This window comes from Centrocercus urophasianus, unplaced genomic scaffold, assembly GCF_019232065.1.
Source record: "Centrocercus urophasianus isolate 14NV4802_14NV808 unplaced genomic scaffold, USGS_Curo_1.0 seq_27, whole genome shotgun sequence".
Lineage (NCBI taxonomy): Eukaryota > Metazoa > Chordata > Aves > Galliformes > Phasianidae > Centrocercus > Centrocercus urophasianus.
The window spans coordinates 6,680,010-6,701,630 of record NW_024884833.1 but is presented as its reverse complement, the minus strand read 5'-3'; the positions used below and the strand labels follow the sequence as shown (position 1 = coordinate 6,701,630).

The window sequence follows — 21,621 nt, the reverse complement described above, 5'->3', positions numbered from 1 at the left end:
ATTTCTAAATTAAAAACATGCCAGACTCCTTGACTTACAGAAAAACTTGCCCTATAACTGATTAAACAAAGTGTGAAGTGATACAGGTTGGTTTGTTTATCAAGAGATCAATTTGTTTAGCAAAAGGGATCCATAAGTGGTAGTTCTAAAACTTGCCATTTCAACCTTAGCAGGTGAAGTCTTGTTTTCTTCAGTAATTTTGCACTGGAGACATAACAGAATACTTCATCTTTTGCCTCAGTAGGTGCAAGGACATCTTCCTCAGATTCCACATATGTTGTTTTAAAGGTTGCTCACTCTGGCCTAGTAAGCAATGGAAATTCTCCAAACTGGAGAAATGCAGCTGAAAAATTAGTCAAAAGGTGGTAAAGCTGATGGTGGAAACAGGGAAGAATTAGGTGAGTACTTGACCACCCTAGATACTCCTGGGCATGCCCAAAGGGACATGAGCACATATCTATGAGTCCTTGAAAAATAATGAGTATCTATGCCTATGTACTGCATACGTATGTCTTAACTGTTCAGAGGTAGAATCTGAAGTCAGCATGCAAGCTTGCTTGTCAAGTTGCCTGGTAGGAACCGTGAGGAATAAAGGAATGCCAGTTTCTAACCACACTGGATTTAGAGACTTATATTCCCAGATTTCAGATGACAAAAATCCATCCAGAGCTAGTAGCCTTCTGGGAGTAAGCCTGGCAAGATTGTTATTTCTTCTTTAGATTTCTCTTTATTTATTATGAAGACTAGCCACTGTTCAATATGTAAAATACTCCATGTTTCAAAGCATGTAAAGATCTTCTTTGTCACGTCTCCAGTGGCTTCCTCTGAATAATCAACCTAGATAAGTAAATAAACTTCCCTTGCTTGTTAATTATCTGTGTTCTGTTTTCATCTCTGCTTTATGCCCCTCATGATTCACACAGAGCAGATAATATTATTTCCTTATATGGTTCTATGCTAAGGCTTCATTCCAACTGTAATCACGTCAACTTAAAAGTAACTACAAATACACCTATACAAGTGAATACAATACAAAAGTAAAAGAGATGACATACTTCTCCATAAATCCCATGAACACTGCAGAAAAAACATCCTTAAATGCATCAATAACACTAGTGCTTTTTTTCCAAAATTTTATTCATGCATCCTGTCTCGCCTCTGCTTATCAACTTATTCAGCATGTTGATGACCAAAGGGTCCAGTCAGAACTGCCATAGGTTCCCACAGCATCTGCAGAAACACCAATCTCACTCTTTGTCTCTACTCTGATACTGTTTTAGACTTCAGCATGAAACTAGAAAAATCTGAGTGAACATTACAAGGTTCATCAGGCAATCCATATTTGTCTGAGGAAGAGCAGGCCTTCAAGACACATAATCTGCTCACTCAGGAATAAGAAAGCTTTATGTATATTTTTGCATTTCAATACAGTTTCATCTGAAACATATTAGTAGCACATCTTGTCTAAAATCTGCAATGTGCTTGATGACCAGCAGAACTGCTAAGCGACTACTGATGGATTAACAAATATTTAATGAATTTAGTGAATGAGAGAAAGATTGAGAAAACAGAACCACAACACAAAGAACGCTCAAGTAACTGAACACAGTGTTAAAGATTAGCAGGTAGAGTTGTGTTGATACTCAGTATTCAGTACAAGATACCAGTTGTCTTTATTTTTCCTCCTTACTTTTTCTCAGTCATTGGATACACAGTGGTTAACAGCTAGTGTTGAATAACTAGCAATAACTGAGGCAGTGAGAAACACCCTGAGCAAGGAGCTAGTCGTCTGAGTCTGCTGACTGATGCTTAAAACCTTCAGATGGACATATCACCTTGAAGACACGCAAGCAAAGACTGTGTTGACCAAAATACAGAGAGGAAGCTCTGACAAACCACAGGAGATACTACTGAAGTACTTGAGTGCTTCTGAACACCTATCACATTCTTCTGCAACACCGGAAAGTCATTTCAAATGAAAACAGTCTGCATGCTTAAAAAGTGCACTCTCAGTAAAAAGTAAACATCATGACATGCATGAGTTTTCTTTCAGCACCATCATCTTTACGCTGCCACAAATCTTTGTACACTGCTCACTTGGCACTGAGACACTGGTAGCAGAGGGCACACAAAACTTCAGCGAATCAAAGGCTGTTTCTATCACTTCTTGGGTATCTAATTAAGATAATACTATTTAAAGAACAAACCTCAGTCTAGAGGTCTAGAATCAGAAATATCAAAATTTATGACCCATCTTAAAATCTGTTCTTTGGCAGAAATATAGTGAATTCCAATGAGTTCTTTTACTAAGCACAATAGGTTTCCACCTAGATAGTCCACCTACTCACTGGTTCCTAGATTCAGCTCATCTCACTAACAAATAAGTGGCTATGGAAATGTGTTTGAAACTTAATTCATGTCAGTGAAATGCCTGTGTGTGAATTTAAACACTCCTCTCACACAAGGACATATAAAATGTAGCTTCAGAGACCTCATAAATACAGCTAGCATTACATTTCCATATCAACAAAGTAGTGTTGCAACATCTCTTTGCTTCTCAAATCTTGCTCAGAGGTTCTTTTTTAACATTCTTGTATGTGTAAACTTCCAAACACTCCTGCCAGTCTTCCTTTGTGAGAAAATACTTGTCATTCTTCTCTAAGCCACAATGGACTGAAGAGGAGATTATCAAAAACCTGTCAACAAACTTACTTGTTGAACACTGTTTCATCACTGGAGGAGAAACATTCAATAAATTCATTAGTGAAAGCCAGCACAAAATGGTCCATAACGTGAATAACATCCTCTGAAGTATCTAGGCACAAAAGAATACACTGCAGAAAATTCCTTTCTAGAATTACCATCTGAAGTGCTTCAGGGACAAGGTTTAAACACGTCCTTGGATCTCTCGATTATATTAAAATCAAACCAGAAGGAACATAGAAAAAGCTGTTCCAAGGTGCATACCATCATAGCACGCTTAACACAAAAACAGGGATTGTTTCTTTTGTGAGCATGTAGAATGTGTAACACGATTATTTGTTAAGCAGCATATTTATCACTATACTACACACAAGTAATGCTCAACTGTGCAATAACGTCTGCAAGTGTTATTATTATGGCAATGTAACCATCGTATTTACAATAAATAGTAAACACTTGTATACTGATGAACATGCAAAGGCCAGACCATATTCCTTCTGCATTTTAAAAATACTGCGCCACTTCAGCCTGTCAAAACCACTATTTACAACATCTGCGTGCCAAAAGCAGCCTGTCTCATAAGCTTTTTGCATGAAGCATAAACTGCTCCCATCATCTCCATTAAAGAAATACAAGCTGGCTGGGTAGGTAGATAGATTGTAGACCATCTACTGCAGATTGACATCTGTCTCTGTTCAAAGACCTGTTTATTAATTTCTGTGGCTCTTTTTCCAGTTCAGAGGGCTCAAAATGATGAGATGCTGTATCCCAGCCCACTGATGGGATATAGACATTATGCGCATCAAGTTTATGTGCATTATGTGTTTGGAAGTTTGCCCTAGGTAAAAGAAGCCAAATACAGCATAGTACACAGCATCTGTCTAGAAACTTCAGACAAGCTATGTTAAAGACAGGTTTGCTAGGGATGGAACTAGCCAGTTAGCTCCAAAAGAGTACCAGTAGAAATATAATGTGAACAGTCAGGAGTCAGGATATGAGGGCAAAGCCAAGACAGAGCCAAGCTGACACATCTCAGGATCAGAACACAGCCTCCCTAGATTTTCCACTGCATACACACGTGCTCAGTGTCAAGCTTTCAGTTTGCAAACAGTAATCTCAAACTCCTTGCTCGCAAGCTTCCGACTAAAACTCCTTGTTATAGTTATTTATATAATAATAATTTATAAATAACACTGTTTTGTTTCAGCAGTTCATTGATATCCTTAAGGAACTCTGCAGCAAATGGGCTCCAGACCTGTTGTGCGATAGTGACAGACCAAAATCAGCACCCAGACATATTCCCCCCACAAACCATACCACATTCACTCCAGTTCTTCCAACTTCTGTAGCAAGTGCAATGTGACATTTCCTTTAATTACACAGGGTTGGTTCAGTCTCAACACACAAAGCATTCTGTGTTCTTTCATGTGAAATAGCCTACAATCAAATAATATCTAACAGCACAAAACTCCCTGAGCATAAAACAGAGAGAGGAGAGATCATAGGATTGTTCAAGATTTCTATCCTTGAAAAACAGAACAGAAACTGGTATTGCTGTGGGTGAAAAAAAATTATCTTTAAAATGCCCAGCTATTCATACACTGTTTTTATTTATGGGTATTCTGCCTAAGTCAGAATATAAATTTTACATTTCTTAACAAAATCATAAGCTATGATAGCCCTGGGCAATTTGTTCTAGTGAGTGGTAGCCCTACCCACAGCAGGAAGGAATTAAATTATCTTTAAGGTCCCCATCCAACTCAAGCCTTTCCTTGGTTGTGTAACTGTATGGCATTGCAACAGGTCAGGGAGTTGCAACAATTAAGAGTCAGGATAGAATAGCAAGTGTTAGTAATAATCAAAGAATCACCAAGGTTGGAAAAGACCACCGGGATCATTTAGTTCACCCATCCACCTACCACCAGTATTTCCCAGCTAAACCATGTCCCTTAGTACAACATCTAAATGTTTCTTAAACACAAGACATAAATGTAATCTCCCCACTGAATCCCATCATTGCTCACTCTTTCTATTCAACTAGAAGAGGTGAGACACAACAGGTATAGGCAAGCCTAAGTACTTCTGCAAGTCAGACAAAGGCAATTGACAATTTCTGCTGCTTCTGATTTTGGAAGAGGTACTACAGCAGTAAACACTCAAAAACGTTCAATTAAAGTTAAATGTCCCTCACAGCACCTTTAATTAATTATGATACATTCACATATGTCACTGCTTTAGCTACTTCCTAATTATCACAAAAAACAAGTGTAAAGGAAGCACAATATCTATGGAAAGGCAAAAAAAAAAAAAAAAAAAAAAAAGCCAGCAACTTACCTCGTGAATGAGGGCTACCAACATTTGCTGGAAATTGCGTCCTCTGCTAGCCAGAAAGCGATTAATAGGCTTGCCATCTCTGCCCATATGGACTGGGAGGTCATAACACAACAACATGCCAGCTTAAAGAAAGAGAGAAGGAGAAAAAAAAAACTTCAGTAAAAAATACTCATGATAGTTTAGAAGTCTTGCATATGACAGCTGAAAACTCAAAAAGAAAGTCAAATAAATACAGTCAACAATCCAAGAGCCTACCCAGCATATGTAATCATAGGTAAGCAACCTAAGACAACACCGTCTCTTAAACTGATTCACTCTAATCTGAGAAATAACTGGGTCAAAGTGTGCATAACTGCCAAACTCCAAAAGAGGAACAGCCTACCTGCAAGGCCTGGCGTCATTCCTGGTTGTTTGTTCCTCTCATACATTTTCAACAAGAAATTTGGAACACCTGCCACAGTTTTCCCCTGGTCTGTGCGTGTGGCCCCTCCTCTCAAAGCAGAATGATACACACCTCGGGGCATGTTGGTCATCTCCTGTTTGACTAGAGATGTTGCAAATTCTTCAAATGCTAGATGAATCGCAAGGAAAGGAACAGAGATAAAAGGGACATCAGAGTTGATAACTGGGAAAACAAACCAATAATGAAAAACCCAAGATGACTGACATTTGTGCCTCAAGGCAGATTTGCTAATCTAGTAATGATATTCAGATGAGAGCTCATGGTCAAGGAACTGAGAACCCTTGGCAAGTCTCTCTGAAACCACATTTGCTGCCACTGTCACTTCAAACGGCACTAAGTCTTATCATATGTGCAGGTGGAGAAGAAAAACAGCCTTAACTATTCCTTGAGCTATTCCTGAAATGTATCTTTTTACCTTTACACTGGTAAAACTGGCACAGTCTGGCAGAAGAACAAGTGAGAACATAGTAATAAATATAGTCTCTGAAACTTGACTGTTTTTAAACAGATTTAAAAAGAGAGTGCAAAAAGAGTACATGGAAAGACAACGTCTGTGCATTCAAGGAATATACAGTAAAAGAAGTATTACCTTGATTTCTATAACTATAGCAGTAGATGCTGAGTGCTGCGTGCTTAAGTTATGCATTTTGTGGTCTAGCTGGGCTCTAAATTTACAGAACTAATAAAATGTTACTATTCATTTGTATAGTGGATCTGAAGGCAGATGTTAGCAAAAAGGTGTTTCCGAGCTGTACCATCAATGTACATAACTGTACGGTGTTACTATACTGCAGCTAAGAGTTGGCATCATACCTGAACATTGCAAACTCGGTACCTTCAAGAGTCTGTTAATGCTTTTGTTATATAACTGAATTTTAAGGAGATTTATAACAACTAAGCTTGAAACTTTGTCATACAAATTCCCAAATTAAATACTGCTTCGACTACACTGAAAACAGTGGAGACTTAATTCACTTATCCTTCATTGGACCCATATGAGCTTGGAATATATTTCCAATTCCAATACAATATTTTATACTGGAGCTTCCAACATTTACATTTCCTATTTTCATGATGGTTACATAATTTTTAGCAATATTTTTTTCCAAATCAGCTTCATAACCCTTTTCAACCCAGGCCATTCTATGATTTTATGACAACAGAGTAGTAGTAAATCTGATCAGTAGTAAATCTGATAAGTCTTTGTGTTATAGCAGGAAGGGAAACTACATATATAAGACCAACATCCTTCAGAGAAAAATGTCAGAATTCACAGTACTATATAGTAAATTGGAATTGCAGCATGTTCTAACTAATGGCCATAGAAAGTTTACTTTTACTGTTTTGTAATTTTTCTCAGCTCTGTTGCAGAAATGCATCCTGTAGATTTGCAGTTTCAGATATTTTCCTCACACAGAGTGGGAAAACTCTTGGAAAAAAAAGAAAATCCCGCAGTTTAATAGTATTGCCAGAACCAGGACCATCTTATTTTTGGAGCTTGTGTTTTAACTGCAGTTACCACAGCAGATGTGTTCATCTCTTCAGGAAGAGGCATGTGGATGCTGAAAAAATTTAAAGACTTTCTTCCCCTTGCAAGGACTTAACAAGGAGGGAGGGACAAAGAAGTAAAAAATGCAATTGAGAGCTTATGGATTCAACAACAAAAAATAAGAGGGGTATCTAATGGAAGCAAATATTTCCTTTAAACTTTGATGCACCCAAGCAAAGGCTTCACTGGAAAGCCTGAGTAACAGATCTTTTTCCTAAAAAGCATACAGGTCCTTCATCTACTAAGCTGAAATTAATTTCAGTAACATTCTGTTAACTTCATGTGTTAGAAAATGAAGACTGGAAGTGAAAGACAGCATTAACTATGGTAATTGAGTGAACTCAAATTAAAAAAAAAAAAAAAGAAAAAAGAAAAAAGAACACCCACCAACAAATACTAAAGGTGATTCAACTCCCTAGTTGTCAAAACAAATGTATCATCTGGTAAACAACTCATAAGGGATACTTCAGTTTTCATACACATAAACATAGTACTGATATCTTCACTGATTGAATGGATTTTGCATATTGCATTGCTTTAGTATTTTACTTATAAATTGTAAAAAAGCATGTAATCTATTTCATATCAGGAAATATCATATGTTTTTTTTATCCCCTCCATCTGTCATAGACTAAAATAGACAGCTGCCTCTAAGAATGCCTGCACAGCCCTTCCTCTTGGCACTGTAATGAGACAACAGCTATTTGGACACCAGAAAATACATCATGGGCAACAGTATTTTTCTAGTGGACTAGACATTATAAATAAGGATTTTTAAAAAGCATTGGAAGTGTTTGGTTTTTTTTTTCCCCAGCACCAGGACCTCTGACCCGCTCTCTTCCTCAGACTGAGCTGCAGGTCTTATTTTCCTCTGAAGTTTTAAGCTGACAGAAAAAAAAAACAACAGCCTGTGCTTCAACATGATGTTATTACAAGAAAGCCAAACGCATGTACAGTCACTGCTGTTACAAATCCACAAAACAACCTTAAACACCGAACACACTGTACCTCCTAATACAGGATCCGGTGTTAGAGACAGCAACTTGATATACGAAGAACCTGGAACAAAAAGATCCACCTCCCTCTCTTCCTCATCTTCATTCACATCTGTCTCCTCCATTGAGTTAATTTCCATTCGTGCCTAGAAGATTAAAAATAGAAGCATCAGAACAAATCTCTGAATCCTCATTATCTTTCATGATTTCAAACATCAAAAACAGCAACTAAATACGGAAAGTTCCTATTTCATTAATTTCAATCCATTTCATTAACTGGGGCTGAAAGAATTAAAGCTTTCCTTCTACCTGAATGAAATGCAGATCTGGTCAATAAAAATCACATGAATATATAATCCATGATATCTGCAGTAATAAAATTAGTCTTGATGCTTGCAGATTGAAACAGTATTACTAAAACTTAATTATTATTCTCATTCTTCTCCGAGCACAGAAATAAGCCATGCTTTATACATTATACTAAAAATGTTCTGCATATTGTATTTTGATGTAATTTTCAGAATTTGAAGAACTGCAAAATATTTCCAGTATGTTTAATGGAAATATATTTCTTTTCTGATAACTGTGAAGTAACAGTACAAGTAATACTGAACTACATATCACCACAGAAGAGAAATGGCATTACAACAGTGGTAGGAGACTTCCCTTATTTTGTCTTGTGCTCTTCTCTGCAAACATGTTTTTCATTTGCAAGGCTTGCGCTCAACTCTTTCAACTGATTTATATACAGCAAGTATGTTTTTTTTAATTTTAATTCTCTGTATTTTCATAATATGCAGTTATATTTCCCAAACTGAGCCCACTCCTTAATAATGCAGGAACTAAAATCTCACAGACGTATTCACTATATTATAAAGTACCAATGGAGTTCTGAGTATTGTCCAGTAAACTTTGCCACCCTACAATGTTCTTCCAGAAGAGAAAATAATTCACAAAGAAAATCGTATTTGTTCATTTCCTTCTACTGTTCCATTTTGTAAGGTTATTGATTCAACCGATCGGACTGAAGTTTCAGATTTTAACAGCCCTTTACATATTCAACAAGATGTCTAATAAGTGATCTCAAATACTTTCTGGCTGTGGTTTTTAATCAACAAAAAAACAAAACAAAACAAAACAAAACAAAAAACAAAAAACAAATACCGTGCTGTAGAAGTATAGAACTAATGTTGGTAAAGTTTTCAGCTCAGTTCAAAACAAGCACCAATTTCTCAAATCAACTTGCCCATTTCAGGAACAAGAGCACAAAGCATGAGTATTACTGCAGTGGATGGAAGTGGTCATGAGTGTTCTTTGGTGTAAAGACTCAGTTGCATTCATTATCATAAGAGCATCTAGTGCAAATCCGGTGCCTAATGAATCATGTGCTGATTTGACCACTCAAACAAGAAAAACTACCTTCTGACTGCTTAGCTCCTACTCTTAAGTTTTCCCTCTCATAAACCTTAGTTATGCTAATCATATCAGTATCGTTGCACTAGCAGGAATTCTCACTCTTTACTTTGAAACTCTCAGTTGTCTCATAGAGATGATGCATCACTCACAGGATAAAACTGATAACAAATGCAAGTGATGTCCCTTACTACTAAAAATACAACATTGCTACCTGTTCAGGAAGATGAAGAATTGTATGTTCGTCAGAGCCAAATGATGAGAGCGATTTGTAGGCTGAAACAGCTACAATGGCATCCTAGAAAATTAGCAGGAAAAAAAATGAAAATCACAAACACACCAAACAGCACTGATACACACCAAACATTTCCTGTACAAAAAGCCTATCCACTAACCACTGAATGCTGAAAAAGACTAACCAACTCTTTTCTTTGAACAGTAGTGCTTTCCTGAGATATTCTCCAAATTACTTTGTACTTTATCAATAAAATGCACACTAATAAAACCAGTTATCTAGGCCTGATATCATACTGATTACTATACTACTGCTGTAGGTGTAGTTTATGTAGAAATACAAGCTACGTTTAAACTAAAGTTCTTAGGTTCTACTAACTTTATGGCTATGGTAGCCCAACATTCCCAGTTACAATATCCCAGTGTACATACGAATGCAATTAGTCTGAATTAATCTCTACATTTTGTACTTACCTAAGTAATGTAAAAGCTTATTTTAGACATTTTCCAAATTAGCTAGTTATCACAGTTTTGGCTTAGCCAAAGGAATTCTACTATGTCAATGGTGAAGCCTATCACAGGACTCAAATTACTTTGGTGGGTCAATCCTTCGTGGGAGCTGCAAATCTCAGGACTAGCAGCTAGCTACCATTTTTCTTGTACATCACACTGCTTCAATAACAGGTTTAAACATTCAACAACAAGAAGAAAATGCTTCCACAAAACAACTGATAACTTTTCTTGATGGAAAAGTATCAAATCTAATACCTAGTTGCTGACACCATTTATTAACACCATTACTAATATAGACATCCAGAATGAACATTTTCAGTTGTCACCTACCTTGTGTTGCGTGTTTTTCCACAGGAAGCTGAGAACTTGAGCTTTGAATTTCTATAAAAGTAGACAACACATACATTTAGTTTTTCTTTAAGCAAGAATGCAATTGAAATCAAGTTACTTCACACAGTCTGCTTTTTTAATGTGCACTGAATTAAGAAAGACAAAAGGTACTGGCCTGAACTACAAAAACAGCCTGTGAGGATTCATTAATGCAAACTAAAGCTGTGAAATGGTATGGGAATGTGTATTGTAGGGGCTGCAATGTAGCGATAGGCAAAAATATACATGTATTTGTCAAACATATACAACAATATAAAGAAAGAAGAGATTCAGTGTAGTCTGGGGTACATACCTCATATTCATTTGTATTCACTGTTAATGAGGGAACAAGAGCAAACAGTTCATTCAGTGCTTTTAAAATAAGGGGTCTTGTATCACAACTCAGCTTTGGTGACAGAGCATTCCATGTAGAATTAATACAAACAACCTGAAGGGAAAGTGGAAGGCAGTGTTAATAACAGCAATTCCAACCTGCAAGGCACAATGTTTGTTTCTAGAATTTGCTTTCTTTCTTATCACTTGTAAATATGAATTAATGTAAGTTGTATTAAAAAAAAAAACAAAAAACAAACAAACAAAAAAAAAACCAGATCAAAAATCCTACAAGCATGTTAAAAATTTACTTGTATACAATAATTCTAGATGAACCAGATAAAGCAGCTCCTCTGTAGGAAAAATAGGGCAACTGCAGCAATACAAATAAAGATGCAGATGCATAATTTGTCTTTGTACATTATAATTATTTTACTTCATTTTTTAGCTTAACAGCAAGCTGTCTATGGAATTCTAACAGCATGAAAGCAGAGAAAGCTCCAAAACAAAATGTCCTTAATGCTCAAACACAATAAATCCTGATAAATTTGTAGAACAGAAAGGAAGAATATACAACTGCAGGAATCCAGAAATCATCGCAGAGAACTCAAAGTAAAATAAACAATAATACAATACTAAGACCTGTGCTAAGCAGGTCAGTTTTTAAACAGCTGATAATTAAACAAAAATGGATCAGAAATAAGAAAATGAAATCATTCTATGAGAAAATGCAGATGTCAGTAATATCACACTTCCAAGCGTTACTTAAAATTGTGAAACATGTCTGAAAATCATGGAACGACTTTTTATTCTATGAATTATGGATTTGGAGTCTTGTCATCTGCATTCCAAGTCCTCAGAAAAATTTATCCTTTCAAATCTCACTTTGAAGTTATGTTAGGAACCAGAAAGTTATTCTCTCTTCCCTAGTCCTATTGCTAGTTGCATGGGAGAAGAAGGTGAGTCCCCCCTCACCACAATCTTCTTTGAGGGAATTATAGATAGTGATGAGGTCACCCCTGAGCTGCCTCTTCTCCAGACTAAACAATTCCAGCTCCCTCAGCTATTCCTTGTAAGACCTGTGCTCCAGCTTTGCTGCCCTTCTCTGGACATATTTCAGGGCCTCGATGTCTTTCTTGTAGTGAGTGGCCCAAAACTGTTTGCAGGCAGTGAAAAAGACACCAGAACAGAATTCTTATTCAAGTTCAACATGAACTGGGAAGTGTTACAGCACAGTAAAAAATATGCTTAGTTTTATGTATCTGCTTAACTGATCTTCAAATATATACATTTTTTAAAAATTAAATACTCATATCCAAAATCTATACGAGATTCAGTTACCTTTGAGGAACCCGTTCCCCTTTCACTTTCAGCACTTGATATGCAACAGAAAATCTCTTTTTCTCTTTTTTGCCCTAACCAACCATGACTTCTGCAGCTTGCAGATATTACCCAGAATAAAATCAAGAACCATGCACATCCCCTCATCAAGATCATTGATGAAGATGTTGAACAAGACCAGACCCAGCATCAACCCCTCAGAAACACTGCAATACAGTAGTTTTAAACTACATCCAGCTTTGCAATTACATCTATATGTCAAACTCAGTCAATATAATTTGTTCTCACATAAGATTTCAGTTCATTATATTCCTCTGCTATGCTGATTTCTTTTTGATCAATAAAACAAAGAAATATGGATTGAAGGAACAAACAGAAACCACTTCCACAAAAATGCTGGAATAGGGTTTAAAATAGTATGCTTAGCATTTTCATTCTTAAAATGGTTCTTAATACCTATTGTGTGAAACGTATCTATATTAAATAATAATGTCTATGGAACACTTGCCATTTCTGTATTGCTCTTGAACTACTGTCGTGATTGGACATGTACAGTGCAGTAATGGCTGCATTCTTTTATTGGACCGCTTTCATTGTGGTAATCATTGCACTGAGTCAGGAAGCACACAAACTTAAGATCGCTGCTTGGCAGTGAACAAGTAATCACATACTCCTGTAGGGTACTATTAGTTCTGTGATTGTGATAGTTCACTAACTTAGACATAGCCTACATAGTCCACAGTTTGTTTAGAGGATGATTCTCAGCACATCTGCATCACCACATATGGATTATCACTGAAAAGGAGGAATCTTGGCTCCTAATTCAGGGATATCATAGGATCTTGACAGTTGGGTTGAGCTGGCAAGAAGTTTTCTAGTTCAACCTCCTTTTCAAGAAGAGTCACTATGAGATCAAATACAGTTGTTCAGGATATTATCCAATGCAACTTGAAAACCGTCAAGGATGGAGACAGTAACACAATCTGATGCTCACCCATCCTCATTACTAGTAATGAAAGTATTATTTTAAAATACAAATAATACAAGTGATTTCACTACACGTGATTTGATACCCTGCACCAGATGAACTGTGTGAATAAAAGACAAAAGGACAGCCCAGTAAGAAGATATGACAAATGATTTACATACTTTCCATCTAATCAAAATTATGTTCCACACAGCTGCTCTTTTTCAAATTTGAAGGAAAAATGCCTGGAAGAATGTTTCTGACACAAACTATCAGGCTGATTAAATTCTAAACCAGCCACCTTGCCTGCTGCAGTGAAAATTCATAGTAAAACAGTAAAACTTTTTGCAGGAAAAGTCAAGTAATGCGGGGAGAGAAGAATTCTATGTAGCTGTATTTGTGAAAAAAAAATAAATTCAACTGAGGGAAAAGTAACATTATCCACAAGAAAAACATGCAAGACACTGATAAGGTAATTTGACTTTACCTCAGCCTCACAAAGTGCCTGAAGACCCTGTAAGACAATAGCAGCAGGTGAAGCTTGATCAGGTTTTGTGCATTCGTTCAACACCTGGGAAATTGCAGCCAACATATCTGCTCCATGCTGGTATGGCCTAAAGGAAAAAACACAAAGATATAGGGCAGTAGGGCAGTATTCACACATATAAACAACTGTACTCTGTACAGAAAAATTTACTAAGTATCAATTATATAAAACTGATAACTAAAACAGACAAACTAGAATGCAAAGGAGAAAAATGGAATGAAGCAGTTGGGAATTTTAAAGGTGGAGTGATAGAGAAGTAGATCAGCAGGCACAGAGCTTGCAATGAAAAACCAAGTAGATAAGCTACGGAACTCTTTTTGTAAGAATGTTGTGTATTCTAAAAGATTACATTGATGGAATTGAGTGCACTCTCAGCAAGTTTGCAGATGACACCAAGCTGAGCAGTGCAGTTGATAAATGTGAGGGAAGGGAAGCTATCCAGAAGGACCGGTACAGGCTGGAGAAGTGAGCCCAAGTGAACTGAATGAGGTTCAACAAGGCCAAGTGCAGAGAGCTGCACTTGGGCCAGGGCAGTCCCAAGTACTTATACAGACTTATACAGAAGAAATTCCTGAGAGCAGCCCTGTGGAAAAGGACTTGGGGGTCCCGGTGGACAAGAAGCTGGATGTGTGTGCTTGCAGCCCAGAAGGCCAACTGTGTTCTGGGCTGCATTAAAAAAGGGGTGGCCAGCAGGGAGAGGGAGATATTGTCCCCCTCTACTCAGCTCTTGTGAGGCCCCATCTGGAGGACTGTGTCCATGCCTGGAGCCCCAGCACAAGAAAGACATGGAGCTCTTGGAGCGGGTCCAAAGGAGGGCCACTAAGATGATCAGGGGAGCTGGAGCACCTCTTCTATGAAGAAAGGTGGGAACTGGGACTGTTTGGCTTATAAAAGGTAAGGCTCCAAGTAGACCTCACTGTGACCTTCCAATACTTGAAGAGAGAGTATAAACAGGAGGGGGAATGGTTGTTTACGAGAGTGGATAGTGATAGGACAAGGGGGAATGGTCTTAAAATGAGACAGGGAAGGTTTAGGTTAGATATTATGAGGAAGTTTTTCACACAGAGGGTGGTGAGGCACTGGAACAGGTTGCCCAAGGAGGTTGTGGATGCCCCATCCCTGGAGACATTCTGGAGGCCAGGCTGGATGTGGCTCTGGGCAGCCTGGTCTGCTGGTTGGTGACCCTGCACGTAGCAGGGGGGTTGAAACTAAGTGATCATTGTGGTTCTTGGTTCAACCCAAGCCATTTTGTAATTCTATAATTAATTACTGTGTTACACAGCCAGTACTAGATCTGAATAAAGACCCATAATTTGCGTATGATGAAAAAAATACTTGTAGAAAAGTATTTAATCTTTCTTTGAACAGATCAAAAGACTTAGATATTTCTTCCAGTGGTGCATTACTCTTTTTTAAAATTTGGAGTTGGTATGCTTTAGGTTTCTGTTCTGGATCTGTTGCAGGACCCTTGTTTTGTTTATAATGAAGATAGGTCTTTTCCACTAACTTTAAAATTACTTATACATCCTTTTAAATCCATGATATGTAAGTAATTGAGATTAACAGTGCGTGAGTTAGTGTCTTGCACAACTAGAAAAATACTAGCCATAGCATTAGCCATAATTAGTCAAACAGATTAGCTAGAAATAATTATGCAGCTTATCTGAAAAAGTTTTCCCACACGAAGACACAAAATTGATAACAAACTCTTCTACTTACCTCTGTTTACAAATATCTCTTATACAGGCAGCTTTAGCAATCACTTTTTCCCATTGAGCATCCTTGTCAACTGACAAAGAGGGTACATCAGATGTTGCCAAGAACTTCTGTAATTCTGGGTAAATTCGATCCTAAAGGTATTTCAACATAAAAATTATCTTGGTGACAAGATTTTTGATTGCTACCAGTTTTACTTGACTTCTAAATTCTACTTTTACTGCATACCATAGTTTGCTTTTCTTCATCAGATTTCAATGCAGTAATGAGATCTTAGTAACTTTTGCAGATGCTATCTTTATTGCTGACTCATAAACAAAGAAGCAAGTTACTGCCTTTTTATTAAAGTCTTGTTTTTACCATGTTATGTTAAACAGAAACCCACCTCTCAAAAATCGTAATTTTCTTCTTGTTGAAATGAAAATTAGCTTTCCTGAATTATGTATAACTGAAATTTTCAATAAAACATAATCAATAAAGGCACCACATTCACCATTTAAATTATATTGCTGAAAATGAGGTTATTAGTGGAAGCAATGCTCCAAAACAAATTTCCTTTCCTGGTTAGAAGAAATGAAGTTTACAAATTGCAGTTATACCCACAGACACTGCAAGGATTTTCTAACCTGTCTTTCCCACAAAGATGTCATCAGACGCAAAGTAACAGCTCTAAGCTTCGGTGCGCTCCCCAGCATGTGTATGGATCGTAAAATCTGAGCTACACAAACCTGGAAGAGATTTTGTTAACCAAAAGTTACTGCGTTGTTTTTTTTTTTTTTAATGTCCAAGAAGGTTCACAAATCTACAAATCATTATTTGGACCAACTATCACAGTTATGAAACTGTCCAACAGCAATGTCAGAAAGAAGCTGGAAACCAATGAATTAAAGAACATCTTTTTAGGCTATCTAAAAATAATAATGATATGCTACAGACAAAAAAGCATATCATACTTTTCACCTTACTCAAATGGCATATTCCATCCAAAATATTACAAAGTAATGCCTATGCAAGTCAGTTATTATTTTAAGCAATCTATGGATTTCTCAGCCTAAATCACTTCTTTTTTTTGGTAAATAAATGATTGCTTATTGATGCAGTTTTCATTTGACTCAAAGAACTTTCATTCTGACCTTGTGTACACCAAGTGAAGGCAAAGTATACAATATATCCCTGTAAAGTGCAGGCTCCAAAGGTCTTCCCAATATAAATATCAGAACAGGGATAAGACTTGGGACCTACAATAAAACAAAAGAAGAAAGTAACTTCAGAATTAGCTTGCCAACTGGTAATTGTCTTACATACAAGAGAATGACTTTGTGCGACTATATTAAGAACTCCCACCTTTCTGCATTATTTTGCTTTCTGGTAATAATAAAAACAAAGAAAAATTTCACAGTTTAATTTTTTATTTCTTGTAACTTATTTCTTCTGTGTAATCATCTTAGAAGTACACTGTTATGTATGTTCAGCTGTAACTAATGCAATAATCTAGAATGCTAATGAATGTCTCACATTTGCAAGAAAAACAGGTAAAAATGAATGCCATTATGATCTGGATCCAAATATGTAGAGAATATTTTTAAAGACTCTCATAATTAGCAAATATTAATTGGCTCAAAGTTGGAAAAGGGAATTACAGAAATATTAGTAATATCTGTAAGCCCTAACTTATCAATTTGTTATGTGAATCTTCTTAATGTGTAAATTTCTAAAGGAATCCCTTAATCACCATGCAATATTATTTGAACGTACCATATCACAAAGAAATACAAATGCTGCAGGTTTCATTACAGCATATACTGTAGTGATGCCATACCATGTTCTCTTTTGGAAGTGTAATGATTATTTACACAAACCAATCTATGAAGAATTCATTCCATATGGGAAATTAAAATTCAACAGAAAACTCAGCTACTTTAAACCGCATGTTTACAGTTATTCATATGTCCTCTACTTCTTGAAATTGAGAGTATTAATAGCAAGAAGTTTCCCATTTCCTCTTAAATTTCCACCATTCACCCTCATGTAAAAAAAAAAAGTGGTTCAATTAAGTTTTGTCTTACACATCACAACGTTTGTTACATTTATGAAAACAATAGATTGCAAATCTGCACAGATGCTTTCATAAGAATTTAGGCTAGAACTGTATGTTTCAAAATCCAGTGTATTCTGAAATACTTATAGTAATTTTCAGGGTTTCTTAGATAATTAAGTGAAGAATACTTGTTATCTCCCCTTATGTATCTTACAGTACATACCAATACATGTATAAAACACAGTAGCAGAGAATAGCATATCTGAATATGCAAAACTGTAAGAGACAGATTGACCTTTTTAGCTCAAGCATCTCTAATTTCCAGTAGGGTTTTCTGTTTTTGTTTACTCTCCCTAAAACCTGAATCTATAACAAACATCTTTATTACTTTATAGTTAATGGTAAAACAGATGGCCCCAAAAAACACTGTCACCCAAAGGATGTGATTTTATACTGTACTCTGCAGTAGTTTGCCTCAGCATAAATGTTTCTAACCAGCATTCTTAAGCAACATTCTCCTGGTTAACTTAATATCCTTGCCTCAGCAGACCACAGCAGCCAAAGGCATTGGTAGGCACGGATAAATTTATTTCCAAACTACTATTAACACTGAAGTGACACCAACTACCAAACAATTCAAGGCAGATGATGAGACAGATAAAATTCTTTCCATTTAAGTGACCGTACACCTAATTTTCACCTGAACAGCTGCTGGCTTTTTGCAAGTTTCTTTGAAATCAATTTGCCTTTCTCTGACCAAAAAACTATCTCATTTAGAATAAACAATTAGACAGAAAAATGGGCAAAGGTATAAAGAGAAGTAACAAACTTCTGAGAATAACACACTCTCTGAGAAGCAACATATATCACAGCTCTTTGATTCTCTCATATGACAAGTAAATATCCTCTAAATCCCTGCTTTCAGATCTATTACACTGGTTTATATCACAGTAGTTAAAGGAGTCACTCCACAGTATACCCACCAGCACCACTCTGGAACAACACTTTAAGTGACTTAAGCTGAGGACCTAGTTCTTCCCTCTTCCATAGTTTTCCGAAGTATCATTTATTTCTCTGTTCATAGTAAGCCCATTATCTTTTCATTCAATTTTATTCACAACACATTTCAACAGCTAATTCAGGCACAAGTACTAAGTGGGATCCCTGTGTCCACTGACTCTGGAGACTATCCTGTATTTATACTCCTACATGTGCTTTAATCAGAATATTCCTCCAAGTTTAAATGCCCCTGAGAAGCCCAGTCTTTATCCAAAGCTGTTACAGTACTTAATAAATCCTTCATCATAAGTAGTTTTTGTTATGACAATATTTTTAGAAATACAATGGTGTAGGAATTAATTCACTCCAAGTCCATCACCATGCGGCAGAGTTTGATTAATTCTAGCCTCAGTCAAAATCTAGTAAGGTTTGCCTTAATACAGACAAACAGAAAACTAAACTTTCATTCAAAACACAGAATTTCATTAATTGCCTTCTATTCGCATTCTATTTCCAAAGTAATCATTTGTTTAGCTGTATTTCCTCACCTGACTGACAGGAGAAGGGCAGCAGCACTGCCTAAGAGAAAAGGATGTTAATTAAAACACAGGAAAAAAATTAAAACTGGCTAATAAATTGATTAGAATATGAAGTATAGTAAGACCTGAAAATCACTCAGTGTCCTCAAATCAAGAATCCATTGAGGCTAAGTCAAATCTTAAGAAAAGAGAATTTTTATGCAAAAAAAAAAAACTGGAAAAAAAAATTGAAGTTAGAAGTATGGTAGACATACGTGCATTTATTTCTGGGCACCTATTGTAACTTTAGCATTAAGGAAAAAATAATTAATCCACTGATTTACTGTTACTTAAATCTTTAGCGAAAACCCTGCTGATGCACAAATGGTGAACATTACATACCTCTAAGTGAGGCAACCGGTAACACTAATGGCAGAAACCTCCACCATTATTTTAAGTCACCAAATTATTAGAGAGATTCATTGCATGCTCTTTCACTGAGGTACAGTCTTCCACACTGCTTTTGCACCACGTGTGAATAGGGAAGAACAGTTTTCTGAAAACATTACACAGAATATTTGGCATGCATCTTTACAGCTGGAATACACTCAACTCCAAGGAATACATTCAACTCCAAGAGCTCTACTGTTCCTTTAAACAACATTCATCTCTGATTAATGCTGTCAGTGGTTTGCGCTGTGCTCTGCAAAGACTGTATCAGTAATAAAGCTATCAGATGTCATTATAACACTTAAACTCCTTACCTAAGTTCTGTCCTATCGTCTTCTTACCACTGCTGCCAGAAGCAGATTCTTAACATGCTCCACTGCATCTTTAGTTAGGTCTCTATCCAACAGACTATTTCCTGCACTTTTCTCAGCAGCAGCAGTCTATGCACGTGGCAATCAGACTGAATGACATGCAAAATAAATGACATTGAAAAGAAATAATATTCTTAATTTTACTTAAAAACCATTTAAGGTCAGTCTGACCAAGCCTATCCTACCTCAGCTGTGACAAGAACTTCATTTCAAATCACATTATCTTTATGGTTAAGACATTTATTCTACACAAAGTTCAATACACAGAATCCTTGGGGAATGATTAAACACTTAAAGCTAAAAAAGCCAGATACATATATCCTTTAATTCTCTGTCCTTCAAGTGTGCTCCTTCTGAAGTTATGTTCACATTACAAGATCAGGAGAAAAACAGAATTGCTCTCCCCTCTCTCATGCAATGGATAAACAACGCTGGGACTACTCTCAGTGCTATATTTATGCAAAATCTTCATCAAAAGCTAAATAGCTCCAAAAAGCCAGTATAACAATTCACTAGCTCTCAGCACTTAGGAAACAGCTGCGGAGGCAGAGAGACACGATGCCTGTCAGCAATGCCTCCTGCACTTACTGTTCCTGGAGGATGCAGCCGTTGGGTCAAGCTGCTCCTTAGCAATCTGACAAAGGATTTCAAGACTCTGGGGTTTGTTATTAATAATAATTTGCATCTCAAAAATCATGCCTATGTATGCCAACAGCCTCTATCTTCACTCACTTACATATGAGACAAAATACTCTCATTTGTTAACAGGACTATGACTGTTCGGTGATCTGATTTTTTAAAAATTATCTTCTTTTTCTTTTTATAGGACATTTTTTCTTCAAAAAGTGGGGATAGAAGACAACAATTCTTCTCCCTTTCAGTTCCTTCATACTTTCTTGCATTCAATGGAAGGGGAACTATCCCTTATACAGCCCTTCTGTCAATACAACAAAAATACTCCAGAAAATAGTAAACAGTGCTCTGCCCAAGATTTTTTCAAATATATCAGTAATGCTATCTCCATTTTACTTACTAAAAACAGAGTATCACTTATTAACTCATGCCTCACATACTTTGGCTTAACTCCTATCTTGGAGGCAGTTTTGAGTCAATTTTGACATTAAGAGAGCATTACAGGCAACTCAGAAAAAGTGAACCAAAAAGGCACAAACTATGTCACTGCAAAGTATTCCATGTTTTATTTCTGGAACATGTAGGGCTGAACTTTAGTAAGGAGGCAGCACCAGTTGAGTTCTCCAGCAGGCAAGACAGTGCAGTGACTAGGTTTTCATCAGCATTCAGCACACTGGTATTTCTTGCTCCAGGTCACAAGACAAAAATATGGAACAATACAAACACCTGTAAAACTGGTTCATTCATTTCAGTGCACAACTGAAGATAAATTTTTAATAATAAAGGCTGTAAAAATATCCTTCTCAAAAAACAGAAGCACTTTTTAAGAAGATGCATGCTAGGTTTTGAAACATTACGTGTACTCCACCAGGATCTTAATCAGTCAGCTCTGACAATGAAGAATCTGTCCATAAGATCAGACTACAACACAGTATTTCCCTAACAGATGCTGTCTGAAGATAACGTAATCAGACTTCCAACAATACGGCCAGGTACCGCACGAGCAAGCCCAAACCATTTCAACACATTCTTAAACACGGTCTCCTTCTGAATAAAAATGTAAATGAAATAATGCATCCTTAGATTGACTTTCCTACATTGTTTCATTCCAGCCATTGAAAGACCACGAAAGAAT

At 36.6% G+C, this 21,621-nt stretch overlaps 1 protein-coding gene across 3 annotated transcripts in view; it reads right to left on the bottom strand.

Moving 5' to 3' along the window:
- FOCAD (focadhesin) overlaps positions 1-21,621 on the bottom strand; it is a 92,625-nt gene that overhangs the window by 37,980 nt on the left and 33,024 nt on the right. For all 3 annotated transcript variants that reach the window (XM_042826874.1, XM_042826875.1, XM_042826876.1), the window contains exons 13-22: positions 16,611-16,715; positions 16,104-16,205; positions 15,481-15,611; positions 13,702-13,828; positions 10,887-11,021; positions 10,535-10,585; positions 9,672-9,755; positions 8,058-8,190; positions 5,420-5,608; positions 5,038-5,159 (exon numbers count right to left, since the gene is read on the bottom strand). In XM_042826874.1, the coding sequence (XP_042682808.1) occupies positions 5,038-5,159; positions 5,420-5,608; positions 8,058-8,190; positions 9,672-9,755; positions 10,535-10,585; positions 10,887-11,021; positions 13,702-13,828; positions 15,481-15,611; positions 16,104-16,205; positions 16,611-16,715 (1,179 nt within the window). The remainder of the gene's footprint in view (positions 1-5,037; positions 5,160-5,419; positions 5,609-8,057; positions 8,191-9,671; positions 9,756-10,534; positions 10,586-10,886; positions 11,022-13,701; positions 13,829-15,480; positions 15,612-16,103; positions 16,206-16,610; positions 16,716-21,621) is intronic.